Genomic DNA, 19,047 nt, shown 5'->3' on the forward strand with positions numbered 1-19,047 from the left:
ACATTTTCTTCCCCAGAGATGTTGGCTGAGGTTCCAGGGAACCCTCTAAGCTCTGGTCATTATATCCTTTCTTCCCCAGAGATGTTGGCTGAGGTTCCAGGGAACCCTCTAAGCTCTGGTCATTATATCCTTTCTTCCCCAGAGATGTTGGCTGAGGTTCCAGGGAACCCTCTAAGCTCTGGTCATTATATCCTTTCTTCCCCAGAGATGTTGGCTGAGGTTCCAGGGAACCCTCTAAGCTCTGGTCATTATACATTTTCTTCCCCAGAGATGTTGGCTGAGGTTCCAGGGAACCCCTAAGCTCTGGTCATTATATCCTTTCTTCCCCAGAGATGTTGGCTGAGGTTCCAGGGAACCCTCTAAGCTCTGGTCATTATACATTTTCTTCCCCAGAGATGTTGGCTGAGGTTCCAGGGAACCCTCTAAGCTCTGGTCATTATATCCTTTCTTCCCCAGAGATGTTGGCTGAGGTTCCAGGGAACCCTTTAAGCTCTGGTCATTATATCCTTTCTTCCCCAGAGATGTTGGCTGAGGTTCCAGGGAACCCTCTAAGCTCTGGTCATTATATCCTTTCTTCCCCAGAGATGTTGGCTGAGGTTCCAGGGAACCCTCTAAGCTCTGGTCATTATATCCTTTCTTCCCCAGAGATGTTGGCTGAGGTTCCAGGGAACCCTCTAAGCTCTGGTCATTATACATTTTCTTCCCCAGAGATGTTGGCTGAGGTTCCAGGGAACCCTCTAAGCTCTGGTCATTATATCCTTTCTTCCCCAGAGATGTTGGCTGAGGTTCCAGGGAACCCTTTAAGCTCTGGTCATTATACATTTTCTTCCCCAGAGATGTTGGCTGAGGTTCCAGGGAACCCTCTAAGCTCTGGTCATTATATCCTTTCTTCCCCAGAGATGTTGGCTGAGGTTCCAGGGAACCCTCTAAGCTCTGGTCATTATATCCTTTCTTCCCCAGAGATGTTGGCTGAGGTTCCAGGGAACCCTCTAAGCTCTGGTCATTATATCCTTTCTTCCCCAGAGATGTTGGCTGAGGTTCCAGGGAACCCTCTAAGCTCTGGTCATTATATCCTTTCTTCCCCAGAGATGTTGGCTGAGGTTCCAGGGAACCCTTTAAGCTCTGGTCATTATATCCTTTCTTCCCCAGAGATGTTGGCTGAGGTTCCAGGGAACCCTCTAAGCTCTGGTCATTATATCCTTTCTTCCCCAAAGATGTTGGCTGAGGTTCCAGGGAACCCTTTAAGCTCTGGTCATTATACATTTTCTTCCCCAGAGATGTTGGCTGAGGTTCCAGGGAACCCTCTAAGCTCTGGTCATTATATCCTTCCCCAGAGATGTTGGCTGAGGTTCCAGGGAACCCTCTAAGCTCTGGCCTCCTCTGGACAGCCACCCGTGGTAAAGATGAAAAGGTAGGAAGTAATAAAACCTTCATTCAACTATTGTGGTTATAAATTTTATTTTATTTAACTAGCGAAGTCAGTTAAGAACAACATCTTATTTACAGTGACAGCCTAGGAACAGTGGGTTAACTGGTCTAGGAACAGTGGGTTAACTGACCTAGGAACAGTGGGTTAACTGACTTGTTCAGGGGCAGAGCGACAGCCTAGGAACAGTGGGTTAACTGGTCTAGGAACAGTGGGTTAACTGACTTGTTCAGGGGCAGAGCGACAGCCTAGGAACAGTGGGTTAACTGACTTGTTCAGGGGCAGAGCGACAGCCTAGGAACAGTGGGTTAACTGACTTGTTCAGGGGCAGAGCGACAGATTTGTACCTTGTCAACTCGGGGGTTTGAACTTGCAACCTTTCGCTTACTGGCCCAACGCTCTAACCACTAGGCTACCTGCCCCCCCTACACTCTAACCACTAGGTTACCTGCCGTCCCTACACTCTAACCACTAGGCTACCTGCCACCCCTACACTCTAACCACTAGGCTACCTGCCGTCCCTACACTCTAACCACTAGGTTACCTGCCACCCCTACACTCTAACCACTAGGCTACCTGCCGTCCCTACACTCTAACCACTGGCTACCAGGGTCCCTACACTCTAACCACTAGGCTACCTGCCGTAATTCCTACACTCTAACCACTAGGCTACCTGCCACCCCTACACTCTAACCACTAGACTACCTGCCTCCCCTACACTCTAACCACTAGGTTACCTGCCTCCCCTACACTCTAACCACTAGGCTACCTGCCCCCCCTACACTCTAACCACTAGACTACCTGCCTCCCCTACACTCTAACCACTAGGCTACCCTGCCGCCCCTACACTCTAACCACTAGACTACCTGCCACCTCTACACTTTAACCACTAGACTACCTGCCTCCCCTACACTCTAACCACTAGGCTACCTGCCGTCCCTACACTCTAACCACTAGGCTACCTGCCTCCCCTACACTCTAACCACTAGGCCACCTGCCTCCCCTACACTTTAACCACTAGACTACCTGCCACCTCTACACTTTAACCACTAGACTACCTGCCTCCCCTACACTCTAACCACTAGACTACCTGCCGCCCCTACACTCTAACCACTAGACTACCCTGCCGCCCCTACACTCTAACCACTAGGCTACCCTGCCGCCCCTACACTCTAACCACTAGGCTACCCTGCCGCCCCTACACTTTAACCACTAGACTACCTGCCACCTCTACACTCTAACCACTAGACTACCTGCCTCCCCTACACTCTAACCACTAGGCTACCCTGCCGCCCCTAGACTCTAACCACTAGACTACCCTGCCGCCCCTACACTCTAACCACTAGACTACCTGCCGCCCCTACACTCTAACCACTAGACTACCTGCCGCCCCTACACTCTAACCACTAGACTACCCTGCCGCCCCTACACTCTAACCACTAGGCTACCCTGCCGCCCCTACACTCTAACCACTAGGCTACCCTGCCGCCCCTACACTTTAACCACTAGACTACCTGCCACCTCTACACTCTAACCACTAGGCTACCCTGCCGCTCCTACACTCTAACCACTAGGCTACCTGCTGCCCCTAAATTAGTTTAAGAGCAATTAGTTGCTCTTAATACCATATTTGTTTTTTAAATTAATTGATAGCCAATGAGTCAGACTTACAGCTAGTCAAACAGCTCCCTCTGGTGGCAATATGCACACACAGCAGGTAGGGACACTCCTTCCCTATCATTACAATCGTCACTGTGTAGCAGGCTTTTTGGCCCCCTTGTGTATGGCATCCAAGTCACTCTTATTCTGCTGTGGGCTTTTACCTCTTGCCAGGAGATCCCCATTTTACTGAGTTATTGTAGTGTAATGTCTGCAGTTATCTTTAGTCCATTTGTCTCAGTGTCTCCCTCTCTGTGCCCCCAGCGCCCAGGCCTAACCCTGCAGCGGTCTGGGGATGCCCAGAGGAAGATGCCCTCCCAGCGTTGCTGCTTCCTCGGGGTAGAGACCTGGGAAGAGCTGAAGTGGGAGGACTGGGAGCTGGGAGGGGAGTTCACTAAGACTCTGCTGCTGAAGAACATCCATAGTAAACTACAGAAACTACGTTTCAGGTGAGTCTGGTGTCGGGGATTATTCCTCTAGAGTTGGATCTGAAGTGGCACCCTATTCCCTATGTAGTGCACATCTTTTGGCCAGAGACCCGTAGGGCCAGAGCCAGATGTAGTACACTACATGCTCAGCAGGATTTCAGAGTTTCTCTTAGAAATGTAACATGTTATGATGAACATTTATTTTTTGATGCATTAATTCAGCGTGGTGACAGGATTAATTCCGCGTGGTGACAGGGTTAATTCCGCGTGGTGACAGGGTTAATTCCGCGTGGTGACAGGGTTAATACCGCGTGGTGACAGGATTAATTCTGCGTGGTGACAGGGTTAATTCCGCGTGGTGACAGGGTTAATTCCGCGTGGTGACAGGGTTAATTCCGCGTGGTGACAGGGTTAATTCCGCGTGGTTACAGGGTTAATTCCGCGTGGTTACAGGGTTAATTCCGCTTGGTTACAGGGTTAATTCCGCATAGTTACAGGGTTAATTCCGCATAGTTACAGGATTCATTCCGCGTGGTGACAGAGAATGAGGGGGGTAAAGAGGAGGTAGAGAATGAGGGGAATAAAGGGGGGGTAGAGAATGAAGGGGATAAAGAGGAGGTAGAGAATGAGGGGGATAAAGAGGAGGTAGAGAATGAGGGGGATAAAGAGGAGGTAGAGAATGAGGGGGTAAAGAGGAGGTAGAGAATGAGGGGGATAAAGAGGAGGTAGAGAATGAGGGGGTAAAGAGGAGGTAGAGAATGAGGGGGTAAAGAGGAGGTAGAGAATGAGGGGGTAAAGAGGAGGTAGAGAATGAGGGGGTAAAGAGGAGGTGGAGAATGAGGGGGACAAAGAGGAGGTAGAGAATGAGGGGGTAAAGAGGAGGTGGAGAATGAGGGGGTAAAGAGGAGGTAGAGAATGAGGGGGTAAAGAGGAGGTAGAGAATGAGGGGGTAAAGAGGAGGTGGAGAATGAGGGGGTAAGAGGAGGTGGAGAATGAGGGGGTAAAGAGGAGGTAGAGAATGAGGGGGGTAAAGAGGAGGTAGAGAGTGAAGGGGGTAAAGAGGAGGTAGAGAGTGAGGGGGATAAAGAGGAGGTAGAGAGTGAGGGGGATAAAGAGGAGGTAGAGCGTGAGGGGGATAAAGAGGAGGTAGAGAGTGAGGGGGTAAAGAGGAGGTAGAGAGTGATAGAGAAACATAAACGAGATCAACATGAAAGCGTCTCCAGAAAACATTCCCCATTGACTGTAATGTATTGAGAAAAACGTCAACTACTGTGACATTTGACCTTTAAAAAACAACGAGCCAGGATGACGTTGTCCCATGATATCATGTTGAAGTTACAGTGTCCTCCATAATTATTGGGATAGTGACACATGTTTTTGTGGTTTTGGTTATGTACTCCAGCACTTTGGATTTGAAATGATAGAATTACTAGATTAAAGTGCAGACTGTCAGCTATAATCTGAGGGTATTTTCATCCATATCGGGTGAATGGTTTAGAAATTACAGGACTTTTTGTTCATAGTCCCCCCATTTTAGGGGACCAAAAGTATTGGGGGGTCTTCGGGGTATGATATTTGTGCATCTGTAACTTTCTCACTCATTATTATTCACGATTCATTCAGGACTATCTGTAATCATAGTAGCATCCACATTAATGTGGAAGTGTTAAGAAATACATTCTATTTTTTGTTTACAATAAAAAATGACTCCAAAATGACAAAATACATTTATTTACCATTAATACATTTATTATTTACCATTAATTAATTTATTTACCATTAATTAATTTATTTACCATTAATACATGTATTTACCATTAATTAATTTCCATTTGGCACAAAATAATCTAAAACATATCCAAAAGAAAACAGCAAAAACATCCAACAAGTTTGTAGCGTCACAAGGTTGATGTAATCATTGCGTGTTAGGAATACTGTATGGGACCAGTCACAAGGTTGATGTAATCATTGCGTGTTAGGAATACTGTATGGGACCAGTCACAAGGTTGATGTAATCATTGCGTGTTAGGAATACTGTATGGGACCAGTCACAAGGTTGATGTAATCATTGCGTGTTAGGAATACTGTATGGGACCAGTCACAAGGTTGATGTAATCATTGCGTGTTAGGAATACTGTATGGGACCAGTCACAAGGTTGATGTAATCATTGCGTGTTAGGAATACTGTATGGGACCAGTCACAAGGTTGATGTAATCATTGCGTGTTAGGAATACTGTATGGGACCAGTCACAAGGTTGATGTAATCATTGCGTGTTAGGAATACTGTATGGGACCAGTCACAAGGTTGATGTAATCATTGCGTGTTAGGAATACTGTATGGGACCAGTCACAAGGTTGATGTAATCATTGCGTGCTTGGAATACTGTATGGGACCAGTCACAAGGTTGATGTAATCATTGCGTGCTTGGAATACTGTATGGGACCAAATGCTAAACTTTTGACTACTTTAATACACATTTAAGTGAATTTGTCCCAATACTTTTGGTTCCCTAAAATGGGAGGACTAAACTAATTTCTAAACCATTCACCCGATATGGATGGAGAAAAAAAAGCTGAATTAAAGCCGACAGTCTTCACTTTAACCTCATAGTCATGGTATCAGTCTTCACTTTAACCTCATAGTCATGGTATCAGTCTTCACTTTAACCTCATAGTCATGGTATCAGTCTTCACTTTAACCTCATAGTCATGGTATCAGTCTTCACTTTAACCTCATAGTCATGGTATCAGTCTTCACTTTAACCTCATAGTCATGGTATCAGTCTTCACTTTAACCTCATAGTCATGGTATCAGTCTTCACTTTAACCTCATAGTCATGGTATCAGTCTTCACTTTAACCTCATAGTCATGGTATCAGTCTACATTTTAACCTCATAGTCATGGTATCAGTCTTCACTTTAATAGTCATGGTATCAGTCTTCACTTTAACCTCATAGTCATGGTATCAGTCTTCACTTTAACCTCATAGTCATGGTATCAGTCTTCACTTTAACCTCATAGTCATGGTATCAGTCTTCACTTTAACCTCATAGTCATGGTATCAGTCTTCACTTTAACCTCATAGTCATGGTATCAGTCTTCACTTTAACCTCATAGTCATGGTATCAGTCTTCACTTTAACCTCATAGTCATGGTATCAGTCTACATTTTAACCTCATAGTCATGGTATCAGTCTACATTTTAACCTCATAGTCATGGTATCAGTCTACATTTTAACATCATAGTCATGGTATCAGTCTTCACTTTAACCTCATAGTCATGGTATCAGTCTTCACTTTAACATCATAGTCATGGTATCAGTCTTCACTTTAACCTCATAGTCATGGTATCAGTCTACACTTTAACCTCATAGTCATGGTATCAGTCTTCACTTTAACCTCATAGTCATGGTATCAGTCTTCACTTTAACCTCATAGTCATGGTATCAGTCTTCACTTTAACCTCATAGTCATGGTATCAGTCTTCACTTTAACCTCATAGTCATGGTATCAGTCTACACTTTAACCTCATAGTCATGGTATCAGTCTTCACTTTAACCTCATAGTCATGGTATCAGTCTTCACTTTAACCTCATAGTCATGGTATCAGTCTTCACTTTAACCTCATAGTCATGGTATCAGTCTTCACTTTAACCTCATAGTCATGGTATCAGTCTACATTTTAACCTCATAGTCATGGTATCAGTCTTCACTTTAATAGTCATGGTATCAGTCTTCACTTTAACCTCATAGTCATGGTATCAGTCTACACTTTAACCTCATAGTCATGGTATCAGTCTTCACTTTAACCTCATAGTCATGGTATCAGTCTTCACTTTAACCTCATAGTCATGGTATCAGTCTACATTTTAACATCATAGTCATGGTATCAGTCTACATTTTAACATCATAGTCATGGTATCAGTCTTCACTTTAACCTCATAGTCATGGTATCAGTCTACATTTTAACATCATAGTCATGGTATCAGTCTACATTTTAACCTCATAGTCATGGTATCAGTCTACATTTTAACATCATAGTCATGGTATCAGTCTACATTTTAACATCATAGTCATGGTATCAGTCTTCACTTTAACATCATAGTCATGGTATCAGTCTACATTTTAACCTCATAGTCATGGTATCAGTCTACACTTTAATAGTCATGGTATCAGTCTACACTTTAACCTCATAGTCATGGTATCAGTCTTCACTTTAACCTCATAGTCATGGTATCAGTCTACATTTTAACCTCATAGTCATGGTATCAGTCTTCACTTTAATAGTCATGGTATCAGTCTACACTTTAACCTCATAGTCATGGTATCAGTCTTCACTTTAACCTCATAGTCATGGTATCAGTCTACACTTTAACCTCATAGTCATGGTATCAGTCTACATTTTAACCTCATAGTCATGGTATCAGTCTTCACTTTAACATCATAGTCATGGTATCAGTCTACACTTTAACCTCATAGTCATGGTATCAGTCTACATTTTAACCTCATAGTCATGGTATCAGTCTACACTTTAACCTCATAGTCATGGTATCAGTCTTCACTTTAACATCATAGTCATTGTATCAGTCTACATTTTAACCTCATAGTCATGGTATCAGTCTACACTTTAATAGTCATGGTATCAGTCTACACTTTAACCTCATAGTCATGGTATCAGTCTACACTAACCTCATAGTCATGGTATCAGTCTACACTTTAACCTCATAGTCATGGTATCAGTCTACATTTTAACCTCATAGTCATGGTATCAGTCTTCACTTTAACATCATAGTCATGGTATCAGTCTACACTTTAACCTCATAGTCATGGTATCAGTCTACACTAACCTCATAGTCATGGTATCAGTCTACACTTTAACCTCATAGTCATGGTATCAGTCTTCACTTTAACCTCATAGTCATGGTATCAGTCTTCACTTTAACCTCATAGTCATGGTATCGTTTCAAATCCAAAGTTCTGGAGTACAGAGCCAAAACAACAACAAACATGTGGCTGTCCCAATAATTACAGAGGGAACTGTATATACAGAGCCTTCGGAAAGTATTCAGACCCCTTCACTTTTTCCACATTTTGTTACAGCCTTGTTCTAAAATGGATTTTTTTAAAATCCTCAGCAATCTACAGACAATACCCCATAATAAAAAGTATTTTTAAAAACAACTTATTTACGTAAGTATTCAGACCCTTTCCTATGAGACGCAAAATTTAGGTCAGGTGCATCCTGTTTCCACTGATCATCCTTGATGTTTCTACAACTTGATTCGAGTCCACCTGTGGTAAATTCAATTGATTGGACATGATTTGGAAAGGCACACATCTGTCTAATATAAGGTCCAAAGTTGACAGAGAATATCAGAGCAAAAACCAAGCCATGAGGTCGAAGGAATTGTCCGTAGAGCTCCGAGACAAGATTGTGTCGATGCACAGATCTGGGGAAGGGAACCAAAATATGTCCATTGAAGGTCCCCAAGAACACAGTGGCCTCCATCATTCTTAAATGGAAGAGGTTTGGAACCACCAAGACTCTTCCTAGAGCTGGCAGACCGGCAAAACTGAGCAATCGGGGAAGAAGGGCCTTGGTCAGGGAGGTGGCCAAGAACCCCATGGTCACTCTGACAGAGCTCCAGAGTTCCTCTGTAGATGGGAGAACCTTATAGAAGGACAACCATCTCTGCAGCACTCCACTAATCAGGCCTTTATGGTAGAGTGGCCAGACGGTAGCCACTCCTCAGTAAAAGACACATGACAGCCAGCTTGGAGTTTGCCAAAAGACACCTAAAGACTCAGACCATGAGAAACAAGATTCTCTGGTCTGATGAAACCAAGATTTAACTATTTGGCCTGAATCCCAAGCGTCATGTCTGGAGGAAAACTGGTACCATCCCTACGGTGAAGCATGGTGGTGGCAGCATCATGCTGAGGGGATGTTTTTCAGTGGCAGGGACTGGGAGACTAGTCAGGATTGGGGGAAAGATGAAAGGAGCAAAGTACAGAGAGATTCTTGATGAAAACCTGCTCCAGAGCACTCAGGACCTCAGACTGGGGTGAAGGTTCACCTTCCAACAGGACAACGACCCTAAGCACACAGCCAAGACAATGCAGGATTGGCTTTGGGATGAGTCTCTGAATGTCCTTGACCGGCCCAGCCAGAGCCCGGACTTGAACCCGATCAAACATCTCTGGAGAGACCTGAAAATAGCTGGGCAGCAACGCTCCCCATCCAACCTGACAGAGCTTGAGAGGATCTGCAGAGAAGAATGGGAGAAACTCCCCAAATACAGGTGTACCAAGCTTGTAGCGTCATACCCATGAGGACTTGAGGCTGTAATCTCTTGCCAAAGGTGCTTCGACAAAGTCCTGACTAAAGGGTCTGAATACTGTATAATGTAGTTTCCAAAGAAACCTGTTTTTGCTTTGTCATTATGGGGTATTGTGATGTCATTATGGGTTATTGTGATGTCATTATGCGGTATTGTGATGTCATTATGTGGTATTGTGGTGTCATTATGGGGTATTGTGATGTCATTATGCGGTATTGATGAGGGGGGAAAAAATTGAATCAATTGAATCCATTTTAGAATAAGGTTGTAACCTAACAAAATGTGGGAAAAGTCGAGGGAGTCGGAGTACTTTCCCCTAAAGGCACTGTATCATCTTCCTCCTGGATGTTTGATGAAACATCATAATGTGTCGTAACATTTTGTTTGTTTTTTCCCCCAGGCCTCCTGCGTCAACGTTCTTCACCACCCTGTTTCCTCAGATCATCACTCTGAGTCCTGGAACGTCTTTTTCTCTTCCTGTTACCTTCCGCCCCCTTGATAGGGTAATAATAACCACAGACATTAACACCAGTGGGTACTGACAGCGCTGACGTCATCCACGTATTCCTATGGGAAACTGTCGCATGGCGCACGAAGACGGAACTATTTGAATTTGAAGCACGCAAAATTGCTCATTTGGGGCTGAATGGCACCAAAATATTGCTAAGGATCATGGTCTATGTAGTCATTTTCATCCTGCCTGAGAGAGCCTACTTGTAGCCTGCCGGCTCGTGATTGGTCTGAGGGCAGAGCAGGGCTTTTGGCACAACTAGGTTTCTAAGCAGTACCGACCAGCAGAGCTCGTGACTTGGGGTCCTGGTAATAACATGTATAATCCAGACTGGACACTGGCCTGGTAATAACACATAATCCAGACTGGACACTGGCCTGGTAATAACATCTATAATCCAGACTGGACACTGGCCTGGTAATAACATGTATAATCCAGACTGGACACTGGCCTGGTAATAACATGTATAATCCAGACTGGACACTGGCCTGGTAATAACATGTATAATCCAGACTGGACACTGGCCTGGTAATAACATCTATAATCCAGACTGGACACTGGCCTGGTAATAACATCTATAATCCAGACTGGACACTGGCCTGGTAATAACATGTATAATCCAGACTGGACACTGGCCTGGTAATAACAGGTAATAATGTGTGTATGTTGTGTGTTGAGCAGTGTGAATACCAGGACACCATAGAGTTCCACAGTAAAGATGGGTTGTTCCAGGTGTCTCTGAGGGCGACCATACCTCACCATGCTCTGGACGTACCCGAGTCTGTCCTCCTACCTCCCTGTGCTGTTCTCCACCAATCACAGACCGTCTTCATGTTCCGCAACGCCAGGCAAGCTACACTCACTATTATCACAGCAACGGTTATAATTAGGCTGGTTAATAGTGGTTAGAGATGGGTTGGTTAATATTGGTTAGAGATGGGTTGGTTAATAGTGGTTAGAGATGGGTTGGTTAATAGTGGTTAGAGATGGGTTGGTTAATAGTGGTTAGAGATGGGTTGGTTAATAGTGGTTAGAGATGGGTTGGTTAATAGTGGTTAGAGATGGGTTGGTTAATAGTGGGTATAGTTAGGCTGGTTAATATTGGTTAGAGATGGGTTGGTTAATAGTGGATAGAGATGGGTTGGTTAATTGTGGTTAGAGATGGGTTGGTTAATAGTGGTTAGAGATGGGTTGGTTAATAGTGGTTAGAGATGGGTTGGTTAATAGTGGTTAGAGATGGGTTGGTTAATAGTGGTTAGAGATGGGTTGGTTAATAGTGGTTAGAGATGGGTTGGTTAATAGTGGTTAGAGATGGGTTGGTTAATAGTGGGTATAGTTAGGCTGGTTAATATTGGTTAGAGATGGGTTGGTTAATAGTGGATAGAGATGGGTTGGTTAATTGTGGTTAGAGATGGGTTGGTTAATAGTGGTTAGAGATGGGTTGGTTAATAGTGGTTATAGTTAGGCTGGTTAATATTGGTTAGAGATGGGTTGGTTAATAGTGGTTATAGTTAGGTTGGTTAATAGTGGTTAGAGATGGGTTGGTCAATAGTGGTTAGAGATGGGTTGGTTAATAGTGGTTAGAGATGGGTTGGTTAATATTGGTTAGAGATAGCCTGGTTAATATTGGTTAGAGATGGGTTGGTTAATAGTGGTTATAGTTAGGTTGGTTAATAGTGGTTAGAGATGGGTTGGTTAATAGTGGTTATAGTTAGGCTGGTTAATATTGGTTAGAGATGGGTTGGTTAATAGTGGTTAGAGATGGGTTGGTTAATAGTGGTTATAGTTAGGCTGGTTAATATTGGTTAGAGATGGGTTGGTTAATAGTGGTTAGAGATGGGTTGGTTAATAGTGGTTAGAGATGGGTTGGTTAATAGTGGTTAGAGATAGGCTGGTTAATAGTGGTTAGAGATGGGTTGGTTAATCGTGGTTAGAGATGGGTTGGTTAATAGTGGTTAGAGATGGGTTGGTTAATATTGGTTATAGTTAGGCTGGTTAATATTGGTTAGAGATGTGTTGGTTAATAATGGTTAGAGATGGGTTGGTTAATATTGGTTAGAGATGGGTTGGTTAATAGTGGTTAGAGATGGGTTGGTTAATATTGGTTATAGTTAGGCTGGTTAATATTGGTTAGAGATGGGTTGGTTAATATTGGTTAGAGATGGGTTGGTTAATAGTGGTTATAGTTAGGTTGGTTAATAGTGGTTAGAGATGGGTTGGTTAATATTGGTTAGAGATGGGTTGGTTAATAGTGGTTATAGTTAGGCTGGTTAATATTGGTTAGAGATGGGTTGGTTAATAGTGGTTAGAGATGGGTTGGTTAATAGTGGTTATAGTTAGGCTGGTTAATATTGGTTAGAGATGGGTTGGTTAATATTGGTTAGAGATGGGTTGGTTAATAGTGGTTAGAGATGGGTTGGATAATAGTGGTTAGAGATGGGTTGGTTAATAGTGGTTAGAGATAGGCTGGTTAATAGTGGTTAGAGATGGGTTGGTTAATATTGGTTAGAGATGGGTTGGTTAATAGTGGTTAGAGATGGGTTGGTTAATAGTGGTTATAGTTAGGCTGGTTAATATTGGTTAGAGATGGGTTGGTTAATAGTGGTTAGAGATGGGTTGGTTAATAGTGGTTAGAGATGGGTTGGTTAATAGTGGTTAGAGATGGGTTGGTTAATAGTGGTTAGAGATAGGCTGGTTAATAGTGGTTAGAGATGGGTTGGTTAGTATTGGTTAGAGATGGGTTGGTTAATAGTGGTTAGAGTTGGGTTGGTTAATATTGGTTATAGATGGGTTGGTTAATATTGGTTAGAGATGGGTTGGTTAATATTGGTTAGAGATGGGTTGGTTAATAGTGGTTAGAGTTAGGTTGGTTAATAGTGGTTAGAGATGGGTTGGTTAATATTGGTTAGAGATGGGTTGGTTAATAGTGGTTATAGTTAGGCTGGTTAATATTGGTTAGAGATGGGTTGGTTAGTAGTGGTTAGAGATGGGTTGGTTAATAGTGGTTATAGTTAGGCTGGTTAATATTGGTTAGAGATGGGTTGGTTAATAGTGGTTAGAGATGGGTTGGTTAATAGTGGTTAGAGATGGGTTGGTTAATAGTGGTTAGAGATGGGTTGGTTAATAGTGGTTAGAGATAGGCTGGTTAATAGTGGTTAGAGATGGGTTGGTTAATAGTGGTTAGAGATGGGTTGGTTAATAGTGGTTAGAGATGGGTTGGTTAATATTGGTTAGAGATGGGTTGGTTAATAGTGGTTAGAGATAGGTTGGTTAATAGTGGTTAGAGATGGGTTGGTTAATATTGGTTAGAGATGGGTTGGTTAATAGTGGTTATAGTTAGGTTGGTTAATAGTGGTTAGAGATGGGTTGGTTAATATTGGTTAGAGATGGGTTGGTTAATAGTGGTTATAGTTAGGTTGGTTAATAGTGGTTAGAGATGGGTTGGTTAATATTGGTTAGAGATGGGTTGGTTAATATTGGTTAGAGACGGGTTGGTTAATAGTGGTTAGAGATGGGTTGGTTAATATTGGTTAGAGATGGGTTGGTTAATATTGGTTAGAGATGGGTTGGTTAATAGTGGTTAGAGATGGGTTGGTTAATAGTGGTTAGAGATGAGTTGGTTAATAGTGGATAGAGATGGGCTGGTTAATAGTGGTTAGAGATAGGCTGGTTAATATTGGTTAGAGATGGGTTGGTTAATAGTGGTTAGAGATGGGTTGGTTAATAGTGGTTAGAGATGGGTTGGTTAATAGTGGTTAGAGATGGGTTGGTTAATATTGGTTAGAGATGGGTTGGTTAATAGTGGTTAGAGATGGGTTGGTTAATAGTGGTTAGAGATGGGTTGGTTAATAGTGGTTATAGTTAGGCTGGTTAATATTGGTTAGAGATAGGCTGGTTAATATTGGTTAGAGCTGGTTAATACTGCTTGTAGGTAGGTTGGTTAATAGTGGTTAAAGGTAGGTTGGTTAGTTAATGGTGGTTAAATGTAGGTTGGTTAGTTAATGGTGGTTAAAGGTAGGTTGGTTAGTTAATAGTGGTTAAAGGTAGGTTGGTTAATATTAGTTCAAGGTAGGTTGGTTAGTTAATGGTGGTTAAAGGTAGGTTGGTTAATATTAGTTCAAGGTAGGTTGGTTAGTTAATGGTGGTTAAAGATAGGTTGGTTAATATTAGTTCAAGGTAGGTTGGTTAGTTAATGGTGGTTAAAGGTTGGTTGGTTAATATTAGTTCAAGGTAGGTTGGTTAGTTAATGGTGGTTAAAGGTTGGTTAGTTAATGGTGGTTAAAGGTTGGTTAGTTAATGGTGGTTAAAGGTTGGTTGACTAATCCCACTGTAAATTGAGGGGAAATAAAGGTTGTCAGGGGAACAGTTGTTGCCAGTTGAATCCATCCCACAGGTAGTTTAGATACACCTGGTGGTTCTAGTGCCACGCCCACCCATCATCAACACACATGCTGTGCTTCTATTGTCTCTAGTCTGTCAGTACAGTTAGATACACTCACTGTTATCAAAGTATTGATCAATGGTAGGTTCTGGAAAGTACTGTGTTTCTCTGTCCTCAGTAAGCTACAGACAGGTTTCCGGTGGGAGGTGCCCTCTCCGTTCCAGCTGTGTCCAGAGAGCGGGATGCTGGAGCCGGGTCAGGAGTGTAGAGTCACGGTGCTCTTCAGACCACGGGAGGCGTTGGTCTACCAGGTCCAGGCTAGCTGTGCCTTCGGGGACGAGGGAGAGAACAGCTGTACTGTGCTCCTACAGGGCCTATGTAAGTGATACATATATTGATTGATCAAAGCCAAGAACATTAAACAACTATAAAGCAACTATAAAGCAAGGATGACACACATTGTTTGAGTTGTGTGTTCTGGACCTCACACACTGTCTAAAGGATTTACATGTTTCAGAACTTGGCCCATATATTTATTGTATGGTAATGGGTTTATGTTTTCCACAGCAAAGTACCCATTCCTTCAGATCAGTGCCCCGGGTCAGGAGGAGGGATTTAAGGTGCTGGAATTTGGCAATGTGCCTGTCGGCTGCAACATGGAAAGACACTTTGAGATTCTCAATCCATCCTCAGTGAGTTCCTTCCTCCTAGCTTCTGATTCTCAATCTATCCTCAGTGAGTTCCTTCCTCCTAGCTTCTGATTCCATCCTCAGTGAGTTCCTTCCTCCTAGCTTCTGATTCTCAATCCATCCTCAGTGAGTTCCTTCCTCCTAGCTTCTGATTCTCAATCCATCCTCAGTGAGTTCCTTCCTCCTAGCTTCTGATTCCATCCTCAGTGAGTTCCTTTCTCCTAGCTTCTGATTCTCAATCCATCCTCAGTGAGTTCCTCCCTCCTAGCTTCTGATTCTCAATCCATCCTCAGTGAGTTCCTTCCTCCTAGCTTCTGATTCCATCCTCAATGAGTTCCTTCCTCCTAGCTTCTGATTCCATCCTCAGTGAGTTCCTTCCTCCTAGCTTCTGATTCCATCCTCAGTGAGTTCCTTCCTCCTAGCTTCTGATTCCATCCTCAGTGAGTTCCTTTCTCCTAGCTTCTGAATCCATCCTCAGTGAGTTCCTTCCTCCTAGCTTCTGATTCTCAATCCATCCTCAGTGAGTTCCTTCCTCCTAGCTTCTGATTCCATCTTCAGTGAGTTCCTTCCTTCCTCCTAGCTTCTGATTCTCAATCTATCCTCAGTTCCTTCCTCCTAGCTTCTGATTCTCAATCTATCCTCAGTTCCTTCCTCCTAGCTTCTGATTCTCAATCTATCCTCAGTTCCTTCCTCCTAGCTTCTTCAATCAGATATTGTCATCAGCATTAGCCTGCATGGGACACATTTCTTCATCAACTTCACACTGCCTCTCTGTTTATGGTCTCCTCCCCCCCCCACCCCTCTCTCTCTCCCTCTCTCTCCCCCTCTCCCTTTAATTTTCTCCCAGATAACGACTTCCTTTAGTCTGTCCAGGATGCAGCGTCCGCCGCTGTCAGAGTCAGTGTTCCAGTGTGTTATCCAGAAGGGAGAGGTGGCTCCGCGTTCCTCCATCAGGGTACCTGTGATTTTCTCTCCTGGAACTGTGGACAGCACCACTGTGGACTACCTGTCACTCACCTGCCCCGGGGCGCTCAGCAAACCCCTGCTCAAAGTCACCGGCACCTGCATAGGTACAGTACAGTAAGCAATACGAAGGAAATCACAGGTGTCTCTGTCCTCCTCTGTCTTGATCCTCCATCCTCCTCCTCTGCAGCTCCTCAGGTTCTCTGTCCTCCTCCATCTTGATCCTCTGTCTTGATCCTCCCTCCTCCTCTGCAGGTCCTCAGGTTCCCTGTCCTCCTCCATCTTGATCCTCCCTCCTCCTCTGCAGGTCCTCAGGTTCTCTGTCCTCCTCCATCTTGATCCTCCCTCCTCCTCCTCTGCAGGTCCTCAGGTTCTCTGTCCTCTCTGATCCTCCCTCCTCCTCCTCCAGGTCCTCCAGGTTCTCTGTCCTCCTCCATTTTGATCCTCCTCCTCCTCTGCAGGTCCTCAGGTTCTCTGTCCTCCTCCCACCTCCTCCTCCTCTGTCCTCAGGTTCCTGTCCTCCTCCTCCTCCTCCTCCTCTGCAGGTCCTCAGGTTCTCTGTCCTCCTCCATCTTGATCCTCCCCCCTCCTCCTCTGCAGGTCCTCAGGTTCTCTGTCCTCCTCCTCTGCAGGTCCTCAGGTTCTCTGTCCTCCTCCATCTTGATCCTCCCTCCTCCTCTGCAGGTCCTCAGGTTCTCTGTCCTCCTCCATCTTGATCCTCTCCTCCTCCTCCTCTGTCCTCCTCCAGGTCCTCAGGTTCTCTGTCCTCCTCCATCTTGATCCTCCCTCCTCCTCCTCTGCAGGTCCTCAGGTTCTCTGTCCTCCTCCATTTTGATCCTCCCTCCTCCTCCTCTGCAGGTCCTCAGGTTCTCTGTCCTCCTCCATCTTGATCCTCCCTCCTCCTCCTCTGCAGGTCCTCAGGTTCTCTGTCCTCCTCCATCTTGATCCTCCCTCCTCCTCCTCTGCAGGTCCTCAGGTTCTCTGTCCTCCTCCATCTTGATCCTCCCTCCTCCTCTGCAGGTCCTCAGGTTCTCTGTCCTCCTCCATCTTGATCCTCCCTCCTCCTCCTCTGCAGGTCCTCAGGTTCTCTGTCCTCCTCCATCTTGATCCTCCCTCCTCCTCCTCTGCAGGTCCTCAGGTTCTCTGTCCTCCTCCATCTTGATCCTCCCTCCTCCTCCTCTGCAGGTCCTCAGGTGTCCCTGTCCTCCTCTATGCTGGACTTTGGCTGTGTGGATGAGGGTGAGGAGGCCTTGCGTACCGTGGACATCATCAACTCCTCCTCTGTGGAGGCCCAGTACCAGTTTGACTTGGACGCCACAGGGCATAGTGTCTTCACCTTGGAGCCAGCCTGTGGTACCCTGCCACCCAACAGCAGCCGGCGCCTACGCCTGCTCTTCAGACCACACCACCCCATGGGACATCACAGGAGGGTGGTCTGTCTGCTGCTACATAGGGTGAGGGGCAGGAGGGTGGTCTGTCTGCTGCTACACAGGGTGAGGGGCAGGAGGGTGGTCTGTCTGCTGCTACACAGGGTGAGGGACAGGAGGGTGAGGGACAGGAGGGTGGTCTGTCTGCTGCTACACAGGGTGAGGGGCAGGAGGGTGAGGGGGAGGAGGGTGGTCTGTCTGCTGCTACACAGGGTGAGGGACAGGAGGGTGGTCTGTCTGCTGCTACACAGGGTGAGGGACAGGAGGGTGGTCTGTCTGCTGCTACACAGGGTGAGGGACAGGAGGGTGGTCTGTCTGGAGGGTGTCTGTCTGCTGCTACACAGGGTGAGGGACAGGAGGGTGGTCTGTCTGTTGCTACACAGGGTGAGGGGCAGGAGGGTGAGGGACAGGAGGGTGGTCTGTCTGCTGCTACACAGGGTGAGGGGCAGGAGGGTGGTCTGTCTGCTGCTACACAGGGTGAGGGACTGGAGGGTGGTCTGTCTGCTGCTACACAGGGTGAGGGACAGGAGGGTGGTCTGTCTGCTGCTACACAGGGTGAGGGGCAGGAGGGTGAGGGACAGGAGGGTGGTCTGTCTGCTGCTACACATGGTGAGGGGCAGGAGGGTGGTCTGTCTGCTGCTACACAGGGTGAGGGACAGGAGGGTGGTCTGTCTGCTGCTACACAGGGTGAGGGGCAGGAGGGTGGTCTGTCTGCTGCTACACAGGGTGAGGGACTGGAGGGTGGTCTGTCTGCTGCTACACAGGGTGAGGGACTGGAGGGTGGTCTGTCTGCTGCTACACAGGGTGAGGGACAGGACGGTGAGGGACAGGAGGGTGGTCTGTCTGTTGCTACACAGGGTGAGGGACAGGAGGGTGAGGGACTGGAGGGTGGTCTGTCTGCTGCTACACAGGGTGAGGGACAGGAGGGTGAGGGACAGGAGGGTGGTCTGTCTGTTGCTACACAGGGTGAGGGACAGGAGGGTGGTCTGTCTGCTGCTACACAGGGTGAGGGACAGGAGGGTGGTCTGTCTGCTGCTACACAGGGTGAGGGGCAGGAGGGTGAGGGACAGGAGGGTGGTCTGTCTGCTGCTACCCAGGGTGAGGGACAGGAGGGTGGTCTGTCTGTTGCTACACAGGGTGAGGGGCAGGAGGGTGGTCTGTCTGCTGCTACACAGGGTGAGGGACAGGAGGGTGGTCTGTCTGCTGCTACACAGGGTGAGG

At 45.7% G+C, this 19,047-nt stretch overlaps 1 protein-coding gene across 1 annotated transcript in view; it reads left to right on the plus strand.

Annotated features, from left to right (window-relative positions):
- Positions 1 to 1,310: 1,310 nt before the first annotated feature.
- The window catches only part of cfap65 (cilia and flagella associated protein 65), a 162,328-nt gene continuing 144,591 nt past the window's right edge, over positions 1,311 to 19,047 (plus strand). The window contains exons 1-8 of the mRNA XM_065018206.1: positions 1,311 to 1,411; positions 3,350 to 3,534; positions 10,256 to 10,358; positions 11,048 to 11,214; positions 14,926 to 15,125; positions 15,315 to 15,439; positions 16,284 to 16,506; positions 17,585 to 17,853. Of these exons, the coding sequence (XP_064874278.1) occupies positions 1,337 to 1,411; positions 3,350 to 3,534; positions 10,256 to 10,358; positions 11,048 to 11,214; positions 14,926 to 15,125; positions 15,315 to 15,439; positions 16,284 to 16,506; positions 17,585 to 17,853 (1,347 nt within the window). The 5' untranslated portion in view covers positions 1,311 to 1,336. The remainder of the gene's footprint in view (positions 1,412 to 3,349; positions 3,535 to 10,255; positions 10,359 to 11,047; positions 11,215 to 14,925; positions 15,126 to 15,314; positions 15,440 to 16,283; positions 16,507 to 17,584; positions 17,854 to 19,047) is intronic.

This window comes from Oncorhynchus nerka, linkage group LG1, assembly GCF_034236695.1.
Source record: "Oncorhynchus nerka isolate Pitt River linkage group LG1, Oner_Uvic_2.0, whole genome shotgun sequence".
NCBI lineage: Eukaryota > Metazoa > Chordata > Actinopteri > Salmoniformes > Salmonidae > Oncorhynchus > Oncorhynchus nerka.